Source organism: Corylus avellana, chromosome ca5 (assembly GCF_901000735.1).
Source record: "Corylus avellana chromosome ca5, CavTom2PMs-1.0".
Taxonomy (NCBI): domain Eukaryota; kingdom Viridiplantae; phylum Streptophyta; class Magnoliopsida; order Fagales; family Betulaceae; genus Corylus; species Corylus avellana.
In genome coordinates, this window is record NC_081545.1 from 14635365 (window position 1) to 14656374 (window position 21010).

The 21010-nt window shown below is 33.1% G+C and overlaps 1 protein-coding gene across 1 annotated transcript; it reads right to left on the minus strand.

The window, feature by feature from the left end:
• Nucleotides 1-6080: 6080 nt before the first annotated feature.
• LOC132181186 (ubiquitin-conjugating enzyme E2 36-like) lies at nt 6081-13171 on the minus strand. The gene is made up of 8 exons (XM_059594293.1): nt 13012-13171; nt 12881-12908; nt 10939-11025; nt 10565-10623; nt 7181-7222; nt 7019-7092; nt 6634-6731; nt 6081-6358 (listed from the first exon to the last, which is right to left on the minus strand). Exons 1-8 carry the CDS (start codon nt 13042-13044, stop codon nt 6321-6323), a joined length of 459 nt encoding a protein of 152 aa, XP_059450276.1. The 5' UTR covers nt 13045-13171; the 3' UTR covers nt 6081-6320.
• Nucleotides 13172-21010: the final 7839 nt, after the last annotated feature.

Consider the following 21010-nt stretch of genomic DNA (forward strand, 5'->3'; position numbering starts at 1 on the left):
GGGCTAGCCGAGCCACTCCAAGGAGCCAAAGGAGTATTGGCCGAAAACACCCCCAATGGGTTTGGGAGTGGTTCAGCCAACCCCCTTGACTCGGCAATTTTCAAGAAAATCACAGGTATTTCTTGTGATAAAAATAGAACTCTAAGTGAAAAAAAAATAAAAATAAATAAAGAGTTTAAACCTTATGGGCAATATAGTATTTAACCCTAAAAAGAGATAATTGTTGAAATAATATGGATCTCTTCCCAAATTATTTTTAGAAAAGAAGAAAAGGAGATAATTGTGAAATAGTTAAAATTGTCCCATTAATTGATGCGAAAGGAATCTCCCATTCTCAATAACCCTTTATGTTGAACATCAAATGTCAAATACAGAATATTTTTATATATATATTTTTTTTAAAGAGGAAATTATTACAGTCTCATTAATTCATGAAAAATCATGAGTATAAAGCTCTTACATCACAGAGTAAAAGCTATGAAAAAATCATAGCCGAAGCTACAAGGTTACAAGTCATAGATACAAACATAACAATCTGACATTCAAGACCTATCTATGACATCAAAATCCGTTAACCCATGATTAATCTTCAGTTGTAACAACAGGTCTGCTCCAGACAAACTCAATCTGATACATAGGTAGCAACATCCTCCTGTCGAAACTCATCATCAACTTGCAAGCCAGGAAATTATTCACATCCTCAACCCAACAGGACAAGACCACAAAATATAGGAAAACAGAAAAACAGGGAAAAAAAAGAAGTACAAAAAGCCCACAAAACACTACCGGAGGAAGGTTGCCGGATGATTCTAGCCAAAAAGTGAAAAAGCCACGCATAGGTGCGTGCGAGTCACAATCCGTCGCAGGATTGCTGGAATCAGAAGCAATAGGTGCCATTGGAACTAGGCGGGGCCAGTGTGCGTGGTGCAGTGGTGCATGTCGAGATGAGTTTGACGGAAGGACGTAGATCGAGCTTTGAATAGTCCAATCTAAGAACCTCATCAACCCCAAAAAAAGACACTGCAGAAATAGTAAACAGCACACCTGGCGTGGTGAGGCTTGAGCATGTAACAAAAGAAAAATAAGCCAAAAAACCAAAAAAAAATGGGGGGAAGAGTCGGGGAAGGGAGAGGGTAAAATGTAAAATGAGCATAACTAAACAAATGTAAAATGAGCATATTTATCAAAGGCAAATGAGCTTTTCCGACAAACTTAATGGTCGACTAATGCAGTGAAATGTCAAAATATAGTTAAAGTTGTATTAAATTTTCTCGCATTAGGTAAAGAAATTAAAATCTGAAAAAAACCAAAAGAAAAAAACACAAAGGAGGTGGCGTTTCCATCCTGCGCCCCCTAAGGAGGTGGGGATCGCTGCGCTTTTGCTTGGGATAGCCTGCCTTGCGGAGTGCAAGAATGACTTTGTACCCTTCCAAAGGCGGAGCCTGGAGTTGATCTTTGGAGGGGTCGGCCTTTTTTTTCTTTTCTTTTCTTTATATATTATATATATGATAAAACAATTTAAAATAGAAATGAACTGTTTTATCACACAATGTATATAAGAAAAATTATATCGGTGAAACTTAATAAATATGTATCAATATTGATATATTAGTAAGATAACACCTAGGTACTAAAAAAAAAGGGGGGGGGAGGGGGGCGTCAAATGGTGACAATTTTATTTTCTTATTTTTTATTTTTAGCTTCAAAGCCCTTTTATAATTCCACACGTTTAACAAACTAGCAATTTTCCAACTAAAAACGCCAAACTTTGAATGCAATGTCTAAAAACACATGGCATCCTTTAGTGGCTGGCAGCTATTTTCTCATTAGCTTGTTTGGATTGCCATCACTTGACACGTGGTTATGAAATAGGAGCTTTTCTTCAAGGCTTCCGTTGCCATTCCACTTTCCCCAAATTCAATCTTCCAACAACTTCTATGCTAGAACCCCACCGAACTCAAAATGGTTGTGACTCATCTTGATTTCGATTTTCAAAAAACTTTGTTGGACCCAAAAGGACCAAAACAACCAAAGTTACCAAACACCAGTTATGGAGAGTGCTCAAAGAGAGAGAGAATGAGAGATGGAAGCTATGAAGGATGGAGGCTGGAGCGTCTAAAAGAACCCTGCCAGACTCAAAAAGGGTGTGACTCACCTTGATTTCGATTTTTGAAGAGCTTTGCCGGACCCAAAAGAGCCAAAACAACCAAAGTTACCAAACACCGGTAATGGAGAGTGCTCAAAGAGGAAGAGAATGAGAAATGGAAGCTATGGAGGATGGAGAGAGAGAGAGAGAGAGAGAGAGAGGCTATGGGTCGTGGGTAGGAGAAAAGAATTTTTTTTTTTATTAATTTTTGGGGGTTCCGTGGGTAGGAAAAAAGAAAAAAAAAATTAAATCTTTGGGGGTGGCGAATGAATTTAAATTTTTTTAAAAAATAGAAAGAATTAAATTAATTTTTTTTTTTAATTTTTAAAAATAGCAGTCTGTACCCTTCTTTTTTTTTTTTTTTTTTTTTTAAAAAAAAGTTAAATTAAATTTTTAATAATAATAGAAAGAATTATGTTTTAACTAACATGCAGGCCTCACCAAATTTTACTTACCAAAAATACACTTTTAGTTATTTTAACAACTCACTTTTTTAGAGCACTTCAGCAACCTCATTATTTTAACTATCTACTTTCACTATTTCATTTAAATATTCTTTTTGAAAGATTTGTTTATTCATTTTTTAACTATTAAAGGAAGAGAGAGAAACAAAAAGCAAAAATGAAGAGAGAGAAATTAGTTGTTTAATCAATAGGTGAGTGAATAGTAATTTTTAAATTTGGTAAGTATTGTTCACCTCGCTACTTTTTTTTGTTAAAGTAATGAGGCTAAAAAGTGGACATTTAGGCCATTTTAATTAAATTACTTTTTTAAAATAACCAAAAAATAATTTTGGTGAAGCTGAAAGGAATGCTTTAACGAGGTTGATAACACTTTAGCAATTTTATACAAGTTTTTACCAAACGAGTGAAATAACAATTTTGAAAAACTTGGAGAGTTAATAGACGGATTTAGAAGGCAGTGAATAAATTGAAATGCCCAATTACTCAGGGAATATATTTATATTTACCCTGACTATAATTTAACAATCAGCTAATTTTGACGATTCAATTGCACTTATCACTTAAGTTAAAAAGCATGTATGAGAAAGAGTTTTTAAGTCAAAAAAAAATGTTTTTTTGGCAAAAATTTTATTTTTAAACTTTTGCGAGAAGTGTGTTTTTGGCTATTTTTAAACTTTTTGGACATTTAGAAGCATTTTCAATTTTTTTTACTAAATGGGTATTTTTTTTCTTCAAACAAATTTTTTGAGTGTTAAATACATTTTTAGGCATCTCAAACAAGCCCTTAGTATTAGTTAGTTTTAGCTTTTGGATTGTACTAATTATTATCAATAAATAATTACAATTGTTACTTTGTACTTTTTTTTTTTGTTTGAAAGGAATCAAGCGTTATATAAATCAAAACAACTTAAGCATAACGCTCTACAGAGATAATGTCTAAAATGCAATTCAGAACTTCATCAATAAATGCTTGTTCCACATTACGGGATAATGCTTCCTTCGTCAGGCGATGAGCTACACCATTGAGATGTCGTCTAACATGTTTGACTTTCTAATTTTGCTGACAATTAAGCAATTCTTGAGCCTCGTCAATAAGATGACTGTAACGGCTCTAATTTCTCGTCATCATTAAGGGTTTGCACCACATGGAGGGCATCACCCTCTAGAACCATCCTATGAAAACCCAATTTTTGACTCAACTTAATAACCCTTAATGCCGCTGCTGCATCCGCAATATTAGGCTCAACAAATTGTTACATTGTAATTAATTGAATCTACAAATCACTAACAAATAACAATCATCTAAACCCAAACATTTTAATCATATTAAAAAGATCATATCCTCGCATGATTATATAATTACTATGGTTCAAAAAATTAACAATTATGATATAATCACTCTTTGCTCAATGACTCATGCCAAGTGTCAAGTGTTCCATCAAAGTGTATGCACCTAAATTCTGTTTCAAAGCAACAGCTAAAAGGGCACATGATGCTCCCTACTGTCGCATACACCCAAATACTGACATTAACACAGAATTTTCTTTTCTTTCTTCTTTTCTAAGAAACTCTTCTTTCTTTGAAGCCTATAAATTAATGGAAATGATCATCTTTATTCCACGTCATTTTTTAAAAAGATGTGTCAATATTTATAAATGAAACTATTTAAAAAAAAATTATATTATATAAATTTTAAAATAGGGATAAAGTCCCCATACCCTCTCAAACTATCACTCAATTGACAATTTCCCTTCAAACTTTTCATCGTGACAATGTCCCCCAGACTTTTCAAAACATTATCTATACATTGTCTATGTCCCTCCCCAAGGCTAGCAACAAGATAAAAATGCCACTACATATTTCTTAATAAGACAAAAATACCCCTATAAATTCAAAAAAAAAGTTAAAAAATTAAAAATTAATTTTTTTAAAAACGAAAATTTTTATTTTATTTTTTTAAAAATTATTTTTATTTAAAAAAAAAACGATTTATTTTTATTTTTATTTTTAAACAAAAATTTTTATTTTTTTTAAAACCGAAATTTTTATAAAAAAGGAATTTTTTTTTTTTTTAAAACGAAAACTTTTATTTTTTTAAAACGGAAATTTTCATTTAAAAAATTATAAATAAAAATAAAAACGAAAATTTTTTAATTTTTTTCTTATAAAAGAAATTGTTTTATTTTTAAATTTGGTCACTCCTTGGTTTTTTTATTTTTATTTTCTTATTTTACTAAGGGTAGTTTCGTCATTAGGGGACATTGACAATGTTTTGGTAGTCTGGGGAGACATTGTCATAATTGAAAATTTAAGAGGAACATTGTCAATTAGGTAAGAGTTTGAGGAGGATATGTGAACTTGCCCTTAGAAATATTTCTAGCAATTATTTTCCTAGGTCAATTACAAACCAGATCAATTGTGAACTGGTGGGAGCAAAAAATTTTCAAATTAGACGAGTAGAAACTATTGGCCATTGAGATTAATAAGATGGGTAACGGTGGACTTTGTAACAAGTTCTCTAGGGTTTAAGGTGGCTTAAAACTTTGCATAAATAACTAATAACTTTTGCCCCATATTTTCATTTGAAATTTTGACGGAAATAGTCGGAGTGCCACATCAGCAATAATACAACACTTGTTTCTTATAATAATAATAATAAAAAAAATTAACAATATAACAATATAAACATAAAAAACAAGAGAAATGGTTGGCTTCATTAAAAAATTTATTTTTTGGCTATTTTAATCCTAGGTGGCATGACCCATTTTCCAGAAATCTATTAATTTATTATTTAAAATCTATTAATTTTAAAATGGACAATGCCACTTAGAATTAAAATAACCAAAAAATAAACGTTTTAATAAAGCCAAGCATTTTTCAAAAACAAATATATAGAAATATCAATATCGGCACCTAAACCACCTCCGTAAAAATGCAATCCAAGTACGCAGAAAGTAGTAGTAAAATATATATATATATATATATATATATATATATAGAGAGAGAGAGAGAGAGAGAGAGAGAAATGCACACTAAGAAATTTTAGAAAGCTAGAAAAGCAAAAACTGTTATAATTAACCAGAGACTAATTTACTTATATCTTGCGCGCATGCATAGAGAATACAAACCGCTATCATATTAATGAACCAAAATGTAATGGCCAACCATACTGGTTCAAATTTGATAGTTAGGTGCATCTTGACATGGTCTATTTTGGATGCTGGGAAGACTTGACCAGCAAGACATTTGAAATTGAGACTTGAAATCCAGCTCTTGTGTGAAATTGTTCAAAATGAATCAGAAATAACCCACAAAATTTGCAGCTGCAGCAGCCGTAAACATTTTGAAATTCCCATGGTTTAGACATTAAACGCTTAAGAAAGTCAGGTTGAAGCGGACACAAAATAATTGATATCATCAAACTTCAATATAATCATGCAAATCTTAGATCTAACTCTTAACAAAAAAAGTAGACGAAGCAACCTTCAAAGGCTAATATTAAGATGACTATCAGATGATTGAATTTCTTTACAAGATTCATCTTTCATTAATACATTCAGAAATCATTTGTTCATCCTGAAGATGACTCTCAGTTAATTGAAGTCCAGAAGATTCACAAATCATTTCTCCATTAATATTTTTAGACCAAAAGACAACAATTAAGTTTAACATACATTTAGGAAATTCATATGAGCATAAAACTCCCATCATCATGCACCGCTTGCATATAAACGGGTCCATTCCTTCGCTGCAAAATTTCAATCAACAAAGGCCAGTAATAAGTAATAACATGAATGAAAAACGTCTAATTAGACATTCATCTGAAATCATTTTCATTACATTAAACAAATTATTTTATAGTGAAAATAAGCAACAATTTAGCTCTACATGATAAAACAACAAATAGTGATGATATAAGATGGATAATCTTAAAAATCTAATCGACTATGGAACTCTTCTAGGTCACATGCCTAGCATCTTGGTATACGCTAACGGCAGAAATATAAATATCATTGAAAGTACCTGTCTCCACAGCTTCAACTTCGTTTGTCTTCCAATGCTTTGCAATGTTCTCAGAAAGTGGATCATCAGGGTTTGGAGCACTCAAAAGAGCCTGGATGCTGATCCATATAAAGCACGCAACATTGTTGATAATGTCAGTTCTCTTTGCTTAAAATATCATATCAAGACCCAAGATCAATATTTTCTTTTCTACCTTTTGTTTTTCCACTTGACTTGGTTTACATTTAGTAGGATTTGAAGTACTCATGATCCTAATATTACAGATTTTTTATTTTATTTTTAATAATTTTTATAAGTAGATATTTCCAAACGTCTTAAATGAAGGAAAGCCACTTCCTAAGCATGGAGTTATGAATGCTTTTTTATTGTGGGAGGACCAGATCACCTCAGCAATACTGTTCGAATTTGGAGGGCTGGACTCCATTTGTCTTTGAGAATATCAAGGCATATCCTTCCAAGCTGCATAATAATAACCCTTATATTCAGAAACAATAAACATCAGATTTCAAGCAAGGGAAAGGAGTGAAAGGGGGCATATACTACTTGCCTTATCAATATTTGGATGATAAATTTTTGTCAGGAAGCGAACCTGTCAGGGAAAAGTAGAGACTATGAAACAAAAATGAGAAAAAAAAAGACAATCACAAGGTTGAAAGCAACAATGCAACTACATATAAAGGATGTGGCATTATTCAGTATTGCCAAGTTTCAACCACAAAACTGCCTACTGTAAATAAAGGGACATATGGTTAAGAAGCATTTACGTTCCTCCTAAAGGATTTTCAAATATAATAAAATAAACTTTGTTACTATGCTTAAGAAGAGAGCAGTTACTTATTCAACCATGTATTTGGTTCTACATGGGCCAACAGAAGGATAAACAAACAGAATGCAAGATTAAAAGATATGTTAATTTTTTCCGCTCCTGCACAAAAAAAAAAAAAAAAAACTACAAACACTGCGCTCATGTCTCTTCCAATTTTAAATGAATCCATTGTTACATGAGTGAGATAGAAAAAGAATGGAAAGAGTTGAAAATAAGTGCCTAAATGAACAATCAGGACATCACAAACTTGAATAGCTCATTAACAGAAAATTACTTTAACCTATTTAGCAAGGCATTAAATCAATTGATCTAGCACAAGGGAAAAGCGGCTAAATTGTATCCGTTTAATGCAAAGGAAAAGTTAATTAGTTGGTATAGATAAGGAACCTCCATCATTGTCATTCTAGACAATGAAGCAGATTTTGTGTTCACAACTCTGAATGTCTTATTTGAAGCAAAGTGGCTTCCTTTTCTTTTTTTTTTTTCTTTTTTTTGATAAGTAAAGTGGCTTCCTTTTCTAGAAAGTGAATTTGATATAACCTTATTACTCTCATAGAGAACCTTTTCTACAATGATCTAGCTACCAACATCACAATCACTGTAATTCTAGCTTTCATTCAACACAGAGTTTCTCCAGATCTCATTCTTCAGTGAAACAATTGAAGCCTATATGAAAATGCAAGATAAATAACTAAATTTTAGCAGTCAGGCTTCAATTGTTTCATGTAGGTCATCAGCTTTTACTTTTTTGTTTCAACAAGTACAACAAAATCAGGAGAGCCTTTTCCAAACTGTTGAAACTAGTATTCTATCAAAATGATTATATACACTTGAAGAACATATCGGCTGCATTAACATATATGCTGGTAATGACTAAATAAAACTCAAATATCCATGAATTTCATCAAAATGAACTTACAAACCTCAAATATCTCATTCCCATAAACTTCTTACTCCAATAGATAATCTAAAATTTTGATTTGCTCTTGTACATGCCATATAAGGAAGGCCTAACCATACTGATTTTTTGATAATTAATCAAAATATCATCAAAACCATAAAGCGCCCCTTTGTACACGGAGCATACAAGAAAGCCACCTATGTAGTAGGGGCAAAAAGAACAAGAAAATTATGATAACTAATTATTTTGGTAGCGTAACTTCTAATCACTTATCACTAGTCCAAAGTTGCTCTTAACTTTATTGTATACAGAGTACTTAGTGGCTTAATGTTAAATGAAATCTCAAAACTTTCTTAAGTGGTAAATAAGGAATCCGCTTGTAATCAATGATGACCAAAGATTTGTTTCACACTAATTTCATACCAGCAATACAACCAAATATGAATGAAACATCTCAATAGAATCTCTTCAAAAGCCAAACCAACTTATCTAAGAGCTCCTCAAAATTCCATTCACGGTGGATAAATGCATATTGACACTGATGCTACACACACAACCACCATTTCTGGTTTGTTTCTGTGGCAAGTTGACCTTGTATGCAGCATGCTAAAGAACAGAGCTGCATGAAATATATCTAATATAGTAAAACTTATCAAGTTTGTCTTTATTCAGAAATTATTCTACAGGTCTAGGGCTTTCTCGTGTCAGAACATTTAAGCTCATTGAATACTACATAATTTTGAAAGCCTAAATTATTTGCAAGGTTAATTTCATTGTCAAAATATTTCTGAATAATTTTCTCACACCAATACATTAATACTGAGCATCAGGCCAAAAATCAATTTTAGAAATTAAAGCAATGAAAAAAAAAGGGTAGAAATTTTCCAATCTATATACTGTTATAAAAACCAAATTGCTCTTGAAATTTAATTGTCTATTGAGTAGTTCATAAGCTAATGCTTAATGCAATCTCAAAACCTCTCTTGGTGGTAAATAACGAGCCAACTCTTTTTTTTTTGATAAGTAAAGAAGGAGTCTACTCTTAATTAGTGATATCCAAAGATATGTTCGTACTAATTTCATATCAACAATACTATTACAACTTATTAAGTTTCTCTCTTCACAGCAATTATTTCATAGGTCTAGGGCTTTCTGATCTGTCAGATCATTTAAAATTCATGTTCTGTAAGGTTATTTTCCATGAGAAAAACATATCAGAACTATTGGGGCAGAGATATTGTCTGACACCAAGACATTAATCTTGGGAATGGGACCGACAATCAATTTTAGAAATTTAACCAATAAGAGTACAAAAAAAAAAAATGATCCAACCTAGATACTGTTATGCAAGAACCAGAAAGCCTAAACCATATTACAAAAGCATAGATTGAACATGCTGGCAGAGACAAATTTGGTAAGTTCAAACCTGTCCGAAAGTTTAAGCATACAAAAAAAATTAAACCACAAGAAAGAAAAAAGCACAGTAAAAAACAATCAATACACCTCAAAAAATTATAATCAAAAGCAGCCAGCTAGATGTTGGATTTATGTTACTCTCATTGTAAATGCTAATTGACCAATATCCAGAAAAACCAAAACTTTCCACAATATTGTAAAAGACATTCACTCCCCAACATATTTTTAAGAGTATACATTATAGATAAGCTTTCAGCAGCCACAATGTATGTGATAGCTAAAAGTACGCAATACAACACAAATAATAAAAATCTTGGTCAGCACTTCCTGGCATACTATGTGTCACCTGTGCAGATGTACAAAAAAAAAAAAAAAAAACACAGAAATGGGATTCAAATAAACATCCCAATTTGACAGTGCAAGTTGTTTGCATCAATAAGTTGCACGGAAATAACCATCAGACTTCAACTCCCCGAAAGAAAAACAATTAAAAGTACGATAACAAGCAGATCACAACCTAGACCTGCTTAACCATTCACAATGCGATAGAAGGAAATATAAGGAAAACTTTACAGTCTAAACTACAATAAAAATAATTATTGAATAATGTGAGTGATAATAATTCATCTCTTCAGACAAGCAACCATCTGAAACAACAGATGTAACAGTATCTGACTCTCAGGTAAGATCAAATGGGCGAATGCATTCATAATGAGAAAATGACAACTATAGAAGTTCAACAAGATACCATTATATAGCATAAATAATATGCCTAAATATCATATTACCTTGGGAGCTGCCATTGGGTATTCTTCAGGAAGAAACAATTCTAACTTGAAAACTCCACCTATATAAATAACAAAATAAAACAGTTAACATCATATGCATAAATAGGTTAAAAAATAAGTGATCCAAGAGACAGTGATAAAAATGCTTTTATGAGGTTCCCAAAAATTCCGGTACAATGCACAAAACTTTTGCATGATACTATCAACTGTATGCATGTCATTTGTGTACTTGTTGCTCAGTGTGAGAGCCAATCACAAATATTCTCATCCAGTGAAGCCACAAAGCAATCAATATTCAAAAGTTCCAATTAAAAAAAAAATTATATTTCCCATAATGAAGTCAACCATAAAAACAATGTTAATTAGCTAATTACCTTCATAAGGTGATTGAGCTGGACCAAGAATCATAACATTAAAATATCGCATGTTTTCCTCGGAAGGAGAAGCACTTATCCCAGGAGCTGTATACAAATTTCACAAAGCATCCTTAATAAAATTGAGCTCTTTGATTAGAACAAGAATTTAATAAGGAGAATCTACAAGAACATAACCATCCAGACAGATAAAGAAGGTTTAATCATCCATCATTTCTAGCTTCTTGGCATAATAATGAGGTTTTTGACATTGAGCCTACCTACCCCACATTGGCCAACACATGAAGTACAGTACTGCAATAAAGTTAACAATGGCTACTGAAAGCTAGGCCAAAGAAGGCTAACAGAGGTGATTAAAGAAGGTTTAATCATCCATCATTTCTAGCTTCTTGGCATAACAATGAGGTTTTTGACATTGAGCCTACCTACCCCACATTGGCCAACACATGAAGTACAGTACTGCAATAAAGTTAACAATGGCTACTGAAAGCTAGGCCAAAGAAGGCTAACACAGAGGTGCTGTCATTATGACCAATCATAAAGGATTTTTTTATTTCTTCAAAAAACTGTAGCAGCCTATGAGAACAATGTTTCAACATTTAAATATACTGCTACCCAAATCTAACTCAGTTTTATGAATTTCTAACGTGCCAAGTATGCCTTCCAAACTGAAAAAAATGAAGTTCTGATATGACACACATGATCTTTTAGACAACTACAATACTGTGACCCCAACACAAGCTAAAGTAAACTTTCTGGCGGGTGGAGTCAGTTACCCGTAGGAGTTTGATTAACGGTAAGGATTGTTGTACAGTTTGCGTTTGTGACATGCAATTAATCTGAGTTAAGTTTTCCTACGTTATCAAAAAAAAGGTTACCCTACTCCATAGTAACACATGAAGCTGTTTGTTTTTCATTTGCTTGACTCCATATTTGAACTAGTATGGTCCAATTTGAGTGTTCTAGACAACATCGAAAGAGAATATTAGAGAGATAGTAAAACCAAAACAAGTTTTGGGCACACCAGGTCCAAGGTGGATACGCTGAAGATCTAGTCTTATACCTAAGTAATAGTATGCTGACAACGACAATTCTGGTGCCTTTTATTTCCAAAGTTAGTCTGGTTAGCCATGCAAGAAAACACTAGAGTTCCACTTGGCGCCTTCCATGAGTAAGAGCAGTGCGTGTATGCATGGCTATGGTATCCCAAAACAGGGTAAAAACATATGTGTTGAACATGGCTTTTGATAACAATTATATGTAGGAACAAAATGCAAAAATTTCACTCCACCCTGAAAATGTTCTTCCCAAATCCTATCCTCAATATACTCCATCCGCATTTCTCCCGCTCACCATCCTCTAACAATCTCAGAGTACCAGGCGACAAACATCTTCTAACAATATCTCAGGTTCAAATTTTGCATCATGGGAAGGGAAAAACACGACCCATAACTGGAAATCAACTTGTTCCAAACCAGCTCATGAACTTTTTTGTTTATCAATCAAAATATGACAAGACGAAAAGAATTGCCGTGTACTTTCTTCGCTCTTGAGAGTAGAGGAAGTGATTTTAGTCCTTAAAAAGTAATAGAAATATCCTCGAAGGGAAAACAAAAAAGTTATCCTTTTTTAGGGGTAAGTAATTGTATTGTATAAAAATGAAAAAAAAAAAAAAAAAAAAAAAAGCACAAAAGCAGAGGGGTATCCCGAGCAAAAGAAACAAAACCCAAATGTTCAAGGCTATTCCTTTTCGTAGTTTCCTTAGTATCGAAGAATAAACCTAACTACCACCAGCATTAAAGCAAACCCACCGGCAAAAAGTTAAGAGGATTTCAGATTCTTGATAATTCAAAACGCATAATTAAGCATAAAGTAAATTAAAATCCACATAGTTATCCGCAACATAAACATATTTACAGAGAGAGAGAAAAAAAAAAGAGACCTGGTTCACTGAGAAGCCGCTGGGTTTCCTGTTCATTTACAGAGTCATATCAAATATAACCAAAAATCAAACCCACAACGATACGAGAGAGAGAGAGAGAGATAGAGAGAGGTAAAGATCGGAAGGTGAACCTTGATGATTCTTCGAGGTAGAGTGTTCGCCATTGATTCTTTCGAAGATTGAAGCTGAAAACAGAGAAGGAGAAACGCAGAAGATGGTTGTATGGAATGGAAGAAAAATCTAATAAAGCCTTTTTTAACTCTTTAAAATTTTATTATTTGTTTCTTCTCCTTCTGGTTCTTCTGACTACACGGCCAATTATTTGTTTAATTATTCTTTTGGGAAGTGCTAGCTTTGCTTGGTGTGTAGCTGTTTCTTGTCACTGACCAATGAAGCTATGGGTTGAAGCATGTGAAAATAAACTACATTATTTTATTTGTTTTAAAAAATAATAGGGGAAAGGCCACGTACTCCCCTCAAACTACCACTCAATTGACAATGTCCCTTTCAAACTTTAAATTGCGATAATGTACCCTCCAAACTATCAAAACATTGTCAATATCCCCCTTGTTGACGAAACTACCCTTAATAAAATTAAAAAAATATATATACTAAAATTTTTGGAAAAACTTAAAATTAAAAAAAAAAATCTTTTTATTAGAAAAAAAAATTAAAAAATTTCGTTTTTTTTTTAAAGAATGTTTTCTTTTATAATTTTTAAATAAAAATTTCCGTTTTTAAAAAAATAAAAATAAAATATTTTCGTTTGAAAAAAATAAATTTTCGTTTTTTAAAACATATTTTAAAAAAAATCTAAAAAAATAAAAATTGATTTTTTTTTTTAAATAAAAATTTCGGTTTAAAAAAATCGTTTAAAAATTAAAATTTTTGTTTTTTTTTTTTTTAATTTTAGGGGTATTTTTGTCATATTGATAAATATATAGGGGTATTTTGATCTTTTTGTTAGCTTTGGGGGGATATTGACAATGTTTTGGTAGTTTATGGGGTACATTGTCACAATTGAAAGTTTAGAAAAGTCATTGTCAATTGAGTGGTAGTTTGAGGGGATATGTGAATTTTACCCAAAATAATAATAATTGCAAAATCAGTTTTTTTTTTAATTTTACCAATTTGTAATTAGCTTTATTGGATATAAAAATTTCCTGACCAGTGATTACTTCTTGATATTAAAATAAAAATTCATACACTCAACTTTCATCCAAATTTAAAAAAAAAAAAGTCAAATGTCACACGAGCAACAATTTTTTTTTATTTTTTTTTTTTGGAAGTGAGCAACAATTATATTAGACAAATGACAGAATTCATTATCTTTTTTAATCACTTTCACAGTGAATAAATGAATCTATTATTAAACTTATGTAGGGTCTACTTAAATCCACAAATTTAATGGTTGCTATATTGAATTTGTAGGATGAGATGAAAAAAAGATGAGAAAAATATTGACGTGAATTATTTCTCATTATATTATAACAAGCGTCACCTATAATATTGAGTAGAGGTGAAAACTCGGTTGCGGTTAACAGTTATTGGCTAAAATCGCTAACCACAACTAAAGTAGTCGATTGGCCAATATATAACCGGCTTCAATAATTGGGTAGCCGGTTATCCAGTTATGTAATAACTGCCGGTTACCGGTTGGTGGTCATTCGAACTGTTAATTGAATCTTTAAAAATTTTGGCCTTTTGAGCCTATTTTGGATATTGGATCTACTTTTTGGGTTTAATTTAAACCTTTTTTTTTTGCCCTTTTAAGAAATAATTAGAGCTTTTTTTGGTACAATAAGCTTGGCTTTGTTGTGGTTGTTCAAGAAAAAAAAACTAAATGACGTCATTTTATGTTTTTAATATATATATTGTTACGATCCTAGTGTCCCACATGGTTTAAGTCTAATCTTAACCATGGGTATATAAGCCCTTGGGCACCCTTCCCTTGCAAGCTAGTTTTCAATAGTGAATTCTACTCAAAGTTTATAACATTTAGTATCAGAGTTAGCCACTATGTCAAGGGTGAATGAATGGGGCGACCTATGGGCTAGATTAAGATACTAATAGTGAGTGGAGCCGCCAAAAGAGATAGGGTTACCATCAGGTCAGTGTCAATAGGGTGTGTTGCCGTGAACGTTGGCCACGGAAGCGTGGTAGTATGTTACGATCCTAGTGTCCTACATGGCTTAAGTCTAATCTTAATCATGGGTATATAAGCTATTGGACAATCTTCTCTTGCAAGCCAGTTTTCAAGGGTAAGTTATACCATAGGTATATATATAACCGGTTATAACCAGCTTTTCCATTTTCAATAACTGGTAACCGCTCTGCTAGGGCTAATTACTTGTTGGGGTCTGGTTATACCCAACCAGCTTTACACCCCTAATATTGAGGGGGTGGTAAGCCAATCCCCCTCTCCTGCCCCTGCCACCCCTCGATATGCTCAAAGCGGGTGGCCGAACAACATTACTCAATTTTTTGAGTAATTCGATAAGTCCTTCTTGTGTCTCTTCAAGAATGATGTGGCTCTTAAAATCACAATTTGATCAAAATCCAATAATAATCAATTACAAGCCCAATGGTAATTTTAAGAACCACATCATTCTTTGAGGGATATACGCGAGCAGAGCTATTCGTGAACATACTTGGGCTTAGCTCGGATTAGCTTGACTCAGGATCGATTCATTTAATAAACGAATAGAGCTTGAACACATTTTTAAGCTCATTTACTATACAAGCTGAACATGCCAATACTTGGTTCGGCTCAGGTTAGGCTCATGAACAAAGCTCATAGAAGCTCTACTGAGCTTGATGCGCTCGTTCACACACACATGTATATATATATATATAGCGAGGACAAATTTTTTTGAGTCTTGTGTATATTATTAATACCATACTATAATTGGAGGCCATAATTAAGAGTATCAAGTATTAACCATAGTTAAATTGTTAATATTTATGATTATATTTAAATTATGATTCTAAACAAACACAATGTTGATTTTAATTTTTAACATTATTATACTAATAGCTTAATTTGAGATTTCATGAATCACTTCATGATGTATCTAATGAAAATACGTAAATCATATGATAATTATATGGTATTATCTAGTTATATTCATATTATATACCAATTTTTCCTTATCTTGTACGAGCATATCAAATAACTAAATAAGAAGTAATGAACTATGATAATATAGATATAAATATTAACTAACCTATATATATATATATATATATATATAGGTTAAGAGATAAGAAGAAGCACACTAATGAAAAATATGCAAGAATAAAATGATAGTAATAAAATATGAAGGGGACAGAGGATGCAGGCGGTAATCCACACTTGCAGGAATGTAGTGCAAAAAATTTAAGAGTAAGCGCGAAAACTGAGTGAATAAAGGAGTATTAAACACTAAATTTAATAATTGCAAATGTATTATTATATCAGTAGAGAACACTTACAGAAGTAAAAGCAGGACAAAATACAATGAAACAAGAGTATGAAGAGGCAAGTAGAGTAGCGGAGGCTTCTGTGTAGTTTGAGAACTTGTCTAAAAGCTTCTACCTCACTACAAGAGATTTGGTCCTTTAAATAGGCCAAATACATTATGAAATAATACAGGGAAAGTAAATTACATCAGCTGGAGTAATACTGTAGCCATGTTGCTGTCAGATTCATAGCAGGAGTTAGGGGTGTAAACGAGCCGAGCTTGAGCGAGCTTCCCTTGTTTGGGCTCGGCTTGTTTAAATTTTACTCGAGCTCCAGCCGAGCATAAAGATGAGCCAAAAAATCGAGCTCGAGCTTGAGCTCATAATAAGTCAAGCCGAGTCGAGCCAGTTCATGAGCTGGCTCTTATATTTAATTTAATTTAATTAATTTAATTTATTTTTTTATTATAAATTTAAACTTCAAGTACTCTTAAATAGCTCAAGAAGCTAGCTTGCATATGAGCATCTGCTTAGTCTAGCTAGCGGAGTATGGAGCCTGAGTCAATACAGTAAGGCACTTGGTTTCGAAGAGAGAGGATATGCATTATTTTATAATAAAAATATGCTATTAGAAAAATATATATCAATTTTTAATATTAATATAAGGAATTATGTGAATAACTACTAATTCGAGCCTTATACGAGCAGCTCAAAAGCTTAGCTGAGTCGAGCCGAACTAGCTTCGTTTAATATTCGAGTCAAGATTTGTGTTCACAAAACGCTTCATTTAATATTCGAGTCAAGCACGAGCTGAGCTTTTGCGAGCCGAGCCCAAGCTCGCTCGCAAGCGGCTTGCTCTCTTAACAGCCCTAGCAGAAGTAATGGTGCTGTCAGATTCGCAATAGGAGTAATACAGTAGCCATGTTGCTGTCAGATTCGCAGCAGGAGTAATGGTGCTGCCAGATTCGCTGTAGGAGTAATATTGGAGCCATGTGACACCAGTCTTGACCGAACTCGATGGATCAAGGCATTGCAGAGGAGTAAGACTTTTGGGCCGAACTCAGTGGGCTTGAAATCTCACCAAATATCGAAGGTCATCAAGGCCAGGAATATCATTGAGGCTAGGTATTGGATCTTGGGAAGCAAATGGGTCATGTCCAAACAGGGTTGGATCATGACATAGAGATACTGAAGCTCCAGAAGAGGCTTTAGATCCATCATCGTCATCATTGTCACTATCATCAAAAGACGTCATAAATAGTTTGAAAATTTCCAAATCTCTCTTAGAAGGTCCTTTCTTTTTGTTGGACTTCAAAGAATTGGAGGAAGTAGTAGCATCAGTAGCAGGTTTCTTGTTCTCCATTGCTGGTAAGAAAACATCTGGACTTAATAGTTTAGTAGCAGTAGGAGGGGCCAAAGTAGGAAGTGCAAGCTTTGCAATTTTCTGAGCAAACTCCTTGTTAACAATTTTAGCAATAAGGCCAACTTGTGGAAACCTGTCCCACCATTTAACAAACCAATGGCGATCTATGATGTCGCTGTATTTAACATATTGCCACTTCAAAATCCAAGGAATCTTGTATTTTTTTAACAAAATGTAACACAGGAAGAAACTTTGCACCATAAGTTTCCACCTTGTAATGTGCTCGAAGATCTTGAAGGCTTCAACAAGTTTGAGAGGGAAAATCTATGGAATAAGTCCATATTTATCCCACCATTTTGAGAACCATAAGGGTAATATTCCCTCAAATTGCTTATCAAAATTAACAAACCAAGAGTGGTCAAATTTGGGTGTCTGGAATAACATGAATTTAAACCAGGCTTCAATATAATCAAAGTAGCAGAAGGGAATATCAATATTGGAGAGTTTTCTAGGATTGGAAGGATGGTCACTCCAATCCTTTTCGGATATAATCTTATCAAAATAGACAGTATGATAAAAAAGCTTCGTGGAATCATTCTTATTATAGATAGGTTTGAAGGGGGTAGAACCAGTTTGCAACAAAAAATTGGTGTAATAGGAGAGATCTTTCAAAGGATGTTTAGGAACCCAATGAAAGCGAGGAAGGAAATAGGAAAGTGCTAATTGGGATGGGTCCTTAATAGAGGTATGATTAATTTCAACAAAGAATAGGTGTTGGAAATGGGGAAGATGAACATAAGTGGATGCTTGCTTGTGTTTAATAAATGGGGTTCTGGGTTTCTGTGAAGAAACAACAAATGGATCATAAGCAGAAACAAGAGCACTAGAGTAGGTAGCAGGGGATTCTGGACTAAAGGCCAAGAATCTATTTGCAATAGTAATAGGTGAAGCAATGGGGGAGGACTCTAGTTTTACGACCAGAGCATTAGCCACCTTCTTTTTCTCCTCATCTTTTTGGCTTGCCAATGATGGCACTGCAAAAACTCACAAGTAAGAAAATCTGGAATGGAATTGTTAATACCTTTAATGTATTCAATATCAAAATCAAAAACACTTAAAATTGCTTGCCATCTCGCAAAAATTTGTTTTGATGCAATGTTTTCCACATCTTTTTTCATAATATATTTAGCAGAGTTGCAATCAATGCGTAATAAGAATTTCTGATTTAACAAATTATATTGAAATTTAGTAATGCATAAAACAACAAAAAGAATTTCTTTTTTAATAGTACTATAATTAATTTATGCATTATTCCAGGATCCGAAATGGAATTAAACAATTTGTTCAGAAGATCCCGGTGAAACAACTTGTTTCTCAATACCTCCATAACCAATTTCAGAGGCATCAATTTCAACAATTTTGAAAGCATTATCAGTAGTAGGGGTAGGTCTCGGGGGAATCGGTGACGGTAGGGGGTTTTCCGCCTACCGTCCCGAATTTTTCGGTGAAGTCGGTAATTTCACTGACTTCATCTTGACAAATTTGATTTCGACCATTATAATCGGTGACGGTAACGGTCAGTAACCTATTAGAGAGAGAGAGCTTCGTGGGGTGGAGAGGTATGGTTGATCTGTTTGGAGTCGCTGCTTCACGGGCTGGCAGATCACAATTTTCACAAAGTAGAAAGCTAGTTCTTCAAGAACCATTTTGTGTTTCTTCAAATCGCAAACAAGGAGTCAAGGACAAGCAAGATTCTTGTTGATACACTAGAAGGAAGAGCCGTTCTTGCTTGGAGCATAACCATTCTTGCTTGAAAATTGGAAGTCTGGAAAGAGTAAATGAGAGAGAGAGAAGAAAGAAAGATAAGACGTGCAGCGTGCCCAAGAAAAAGTGTGCAGCTACAAGCTGGTGACCAGAATCAAAAAGTGTGCATAATAAAACAAATATTTAAATAAAATATAAAAGAAGAAAAAAGAAATATAACTCATGAAAAAAGTGTCCAGGTTTATATTGTACTCCACGTAATAAACAAATGGGAATCACTTTAAAAAAATACTTATCTTGATTTTTTGACACATGCAATCACTTATACATCACTTAAAAAAAATTTAAACTTCAAGTCACAAACACATCATTTAAAGAAAATCACAAATACATTTGAAATAACACAACAACAATTAAACTTAACCTTATTATCCATACATCACAAATCACAAAATACTTTTAGTGTTAATATCATACTTCACTAAAACAATTAAATAAAGTGCAAATTATTAATTCACAACCCAACTTAGAATTTTTTTTTTTTAAAAAAAAATAGTAAATAGCATCATTTGATTCCTTCGACCAAAGAAACACCATTAAACAAAGTTCATCCTTGAAGCCTCTACGTCAAATGTGATGGAATTGGACATATATTCTACCACAATAAAAATTTGACAGAATTAGTAAAATCAAAACAATGAATAAGCTGAACAGTTACAAAATTATGAAATTTATTTTGCTACTATTACTTGACTCAAGCTTATAGCTTTCTTCATCTTCAACATTAGACAAGTATGACTCATGTGCACTAATGGGAGAAGATGTCAACCAATTTTAAGTACATACAAGAGCCTCCACTATTTTCGCAGCCAAAGAACTCTAAAAATGATCTATCACGCGACCTCCAGTATTAAATCCTGACTCAGAAGTAACTGTGATAATTGGAATTGCCAATACATCTCGGGCTACCTCAGCGAGGATCAGAAACTTTGTTGAATTTACTTTCCACCACATAACATATCAAAATTTTCACTTAGCGTCTCAACATCCTCTAAAAAATATTGTTCTATCTCTGTCTTACATTGCGTCGAATTTTGAGATGCCCGAATTGAACGAAAATTATGTATGAAAGTAGTTTTAGACTTAGAATTACCCACTGATGTTGTACCACTTCTCACCTCTTCATCATTTGACAATATAGACCAACTTCCAACATTTTTATAACCATTAAAATAGTGCTCGTATAACCGACCCAATACCCATTTTAGTTGAGTGTCCATCCGTTTTGCTTTCTCAACCCCAAAACTAAGCCGAAACCAATATTCTAAAGCAATCATCTTATAACATAGATCAAGCAAAGAAGCTACAAACAACAATGGGTTAATCTTCTTGACATCTCCTTAGTATTTATCATATTTTTCTTTCATTTTGTTCGCCATTGTACTCAACAAAGGATCATTACTTTCACAATACTTTGTCAAACATGAATGAACAGAACATAATATGTCAAAAAATAAGTTGGAAGTTGAATACATAGAACCAGGTATTTTCACTGTAACATC

Excerpts from the sequence above, each read along its gene's own strand:
- LOC132181186 (XM_059594293.1), bottom strand. The coding sequence starts at position 13,044 with ATGGCGAACACTCTACCTCGAAGAATCATCAAG. Across the intron at positions 12,909-13,011 it reads TACCTCGAAGAATCATCAAG|GAAACCCAGCGGCTTCTCAG; the intron begins GTTCACCTTCCG and ends GTAAATGAACAG. Across the intron at positions 7,223-10,564 it reads ACCCAATGGCAGCTCCCAAG|GTTCGCTTCCTGACAAAAAT; the intron begins GTAATATGATAT and ends TTTCCCTGACAG.